Source organism: Mandrillus leucophaeus, unplaced genomic scaffold (genome assembly GCF_000951045.1).
Source record: "Mandrillus leucophaeus isolate KB7577 unplaced genomic scaffold, Mleu.le_1.0 Scaffold269, whole genome shotgun sequence".
Lineage (NCBI taxonomy): Eukaryota > Metazoa > Chordata > Mammalia > Primates > Cercopithecidae > Mandrillus > Mandrillus leucophaeus.
In genome coordinates, this window is record NW_012102798.1 from 2,745,930 (window position 1) to 2,747,801 (window position 1,872).

The window sequence follows — 1,872 nt, forward strand, 5'->3', positions numbered from 1 at the left end:
TATCTTTGAATCTGTCTAATTTTCACATAAAATGGAAAGATAGTCATAAAAATATTTTAGGATAATTCATTTATTTTGAGACAGACCACCACAGTGAAAAGTTAGTATGTAATGTTAAATATGATGGCTAATCTAATATATGCTGAGGTTGTGCTGCTTACAGCCCAGTACCCCTCTCTTCAGTTTAATGAGTATTTTGTAAGAGAAACTAAAGAACTGGGAGGCTAAAGCAGACAACTGAACTACATCATCTTGAGAGATCTCTCAGACAGAAATAAAATTTTTAGTCGCCTTAGTGCTTTTGGTTTTTGAAGTTCAAGGGTCTGATTATCAAAACAGTTTATACTTTGAAAATAGGGCTTATCAAAGAAATTTTAACATGGCACTTACCTGTAATCCTAGATTGAAATAGTACTGCAAAACTTTTGTATCTAAAATTAAAAACCAAAAAAATTAGTGACTTGACTGACATAAGCAATTAGAATTATCTTTTAAAAGCTCTTTTGGCTGGGCATGGTTGCTCATGCTTGTAATCCCAGCACTTTGGGAGGCCTAGGTGGGCAGATTACTTGAGGTCAGGAGTTCAAGACCATCCTGGCCAACATGGTGAAACCCCGTCTCTAATAAAACTATAAAAACTGGCTGGATGTGGTGGCAGATGCCTGTAATTCCAGCTACTCAGGAGGCTGAGGCATAAGAATCACTTGAATCTGGGAGGTGGAGGTTGCACTGAGCTGAGATCATGCCACTGCACTCCAGCCTGGGTGACAGAGTGAGACTCTATCTCAAAAAAGAAAAAAAAAAAGAGCTTTTCTGTTTCAGCATTATTAAGATATCAATGTAATCTTACCACATTAATACCATTCTCAATTTTACCTTATAGTAAATGACTACTTAGCTACCAATATAGGTAAAATTATTTTCTCATCTAAGGTTTAGTTACCAAATAAAATTTTTATTTCTAATCTTAATTTTAGGCAGATGTTAAAAGAATGTCACTTGGGTAATATTTAGGAAGAATCCAATAAAGGCATTTTCTTGTTTGTTTCAAAATGGAATTTTTACTTTAATACACTTCTAGAACATAAGCAATTATTTTGGTCCTCAGTTACTAGCACATACAATACAGACTAATACTCTACTGACAGAGATTAGTGATGCCTGCTGAGACAATTAGAACAATATGAAACAATTCATCCTGTTTTTATTTGCCATGACTGACATACCACCACCAGAACTCCAAAGAGAAGGGCAATGAGCAAGGTAATTTTTCTTGACATTATGAAACTGAACTATTTCATAAATGAACAAAAACTGCTTTTAGCATTCCAATTGCACCTCTAAATGTATTTTTATTGCTTGACCTGAGATCCACACATATTTTTATTTACAAAGTAACATAATCTGAGTTCCACTAACAGATGAACTTTCAGAAAACCCCTCTTTAAGTTGGAGACTCCCTACACATACAAATACATTTATTGCCTTTTTTTTAAAAATCAGCTTGTTGGGCAAGGACTTCATGTCTAAAACACCAAAAGCAACGGCAACAAAAGCCAAAATTGACAAATGGGATCTAATTAAACTAAAGAGCTTCTGTACAGCAAAAGAAACTACCATCAGAGTGAACAGGCAACCTACAGAATGGGAGAAAATTTTTGCAACCTACTCATCTGACAAAGGGCTAATATCCAGAACCTATAAAGAACTCAATCAAATTTACAAGAAAGAAACAAACAACCCCATCAAAAAGTGGGCAAAGGATATAAACAGACACTTCTCAAAAGACGACATTCATACAGCCAACAGACACATGAAAAAATGCTCATCATCACTGGCCATCAGAGAAATGCAAATCAAAACCACAATGAG

The 1,872-nt window shown here is 35.0% G+C and overlaps 1 protein-coding gene across 4 annotated transcripts in view; it reads right to left on the reverse strand.

Moving 5' to 3' along the window:
* The window catches only part of ALG13 (ALG13, UDP-N-acetylglucosaminyltransferase subunit), an 83,672-nt gene that overhangs the window by 7,938 nt on the left and 73,862 nt on the right, over positions 1–1,872 (reverse strand). For all 4 annotated transcript variants that reach the window (XM_011984486.1, XM_011984484.1, XM_011984485.1 and 1 more), the window contains one exon: positions 391–431. In XM_011984486.1, the coding sequence (XP_011839876.1) occupies positions 391–431 (41 nt within the window). The remainder of the gene's footprint in view (positions 1–390; positions 432–1,872) is intronic.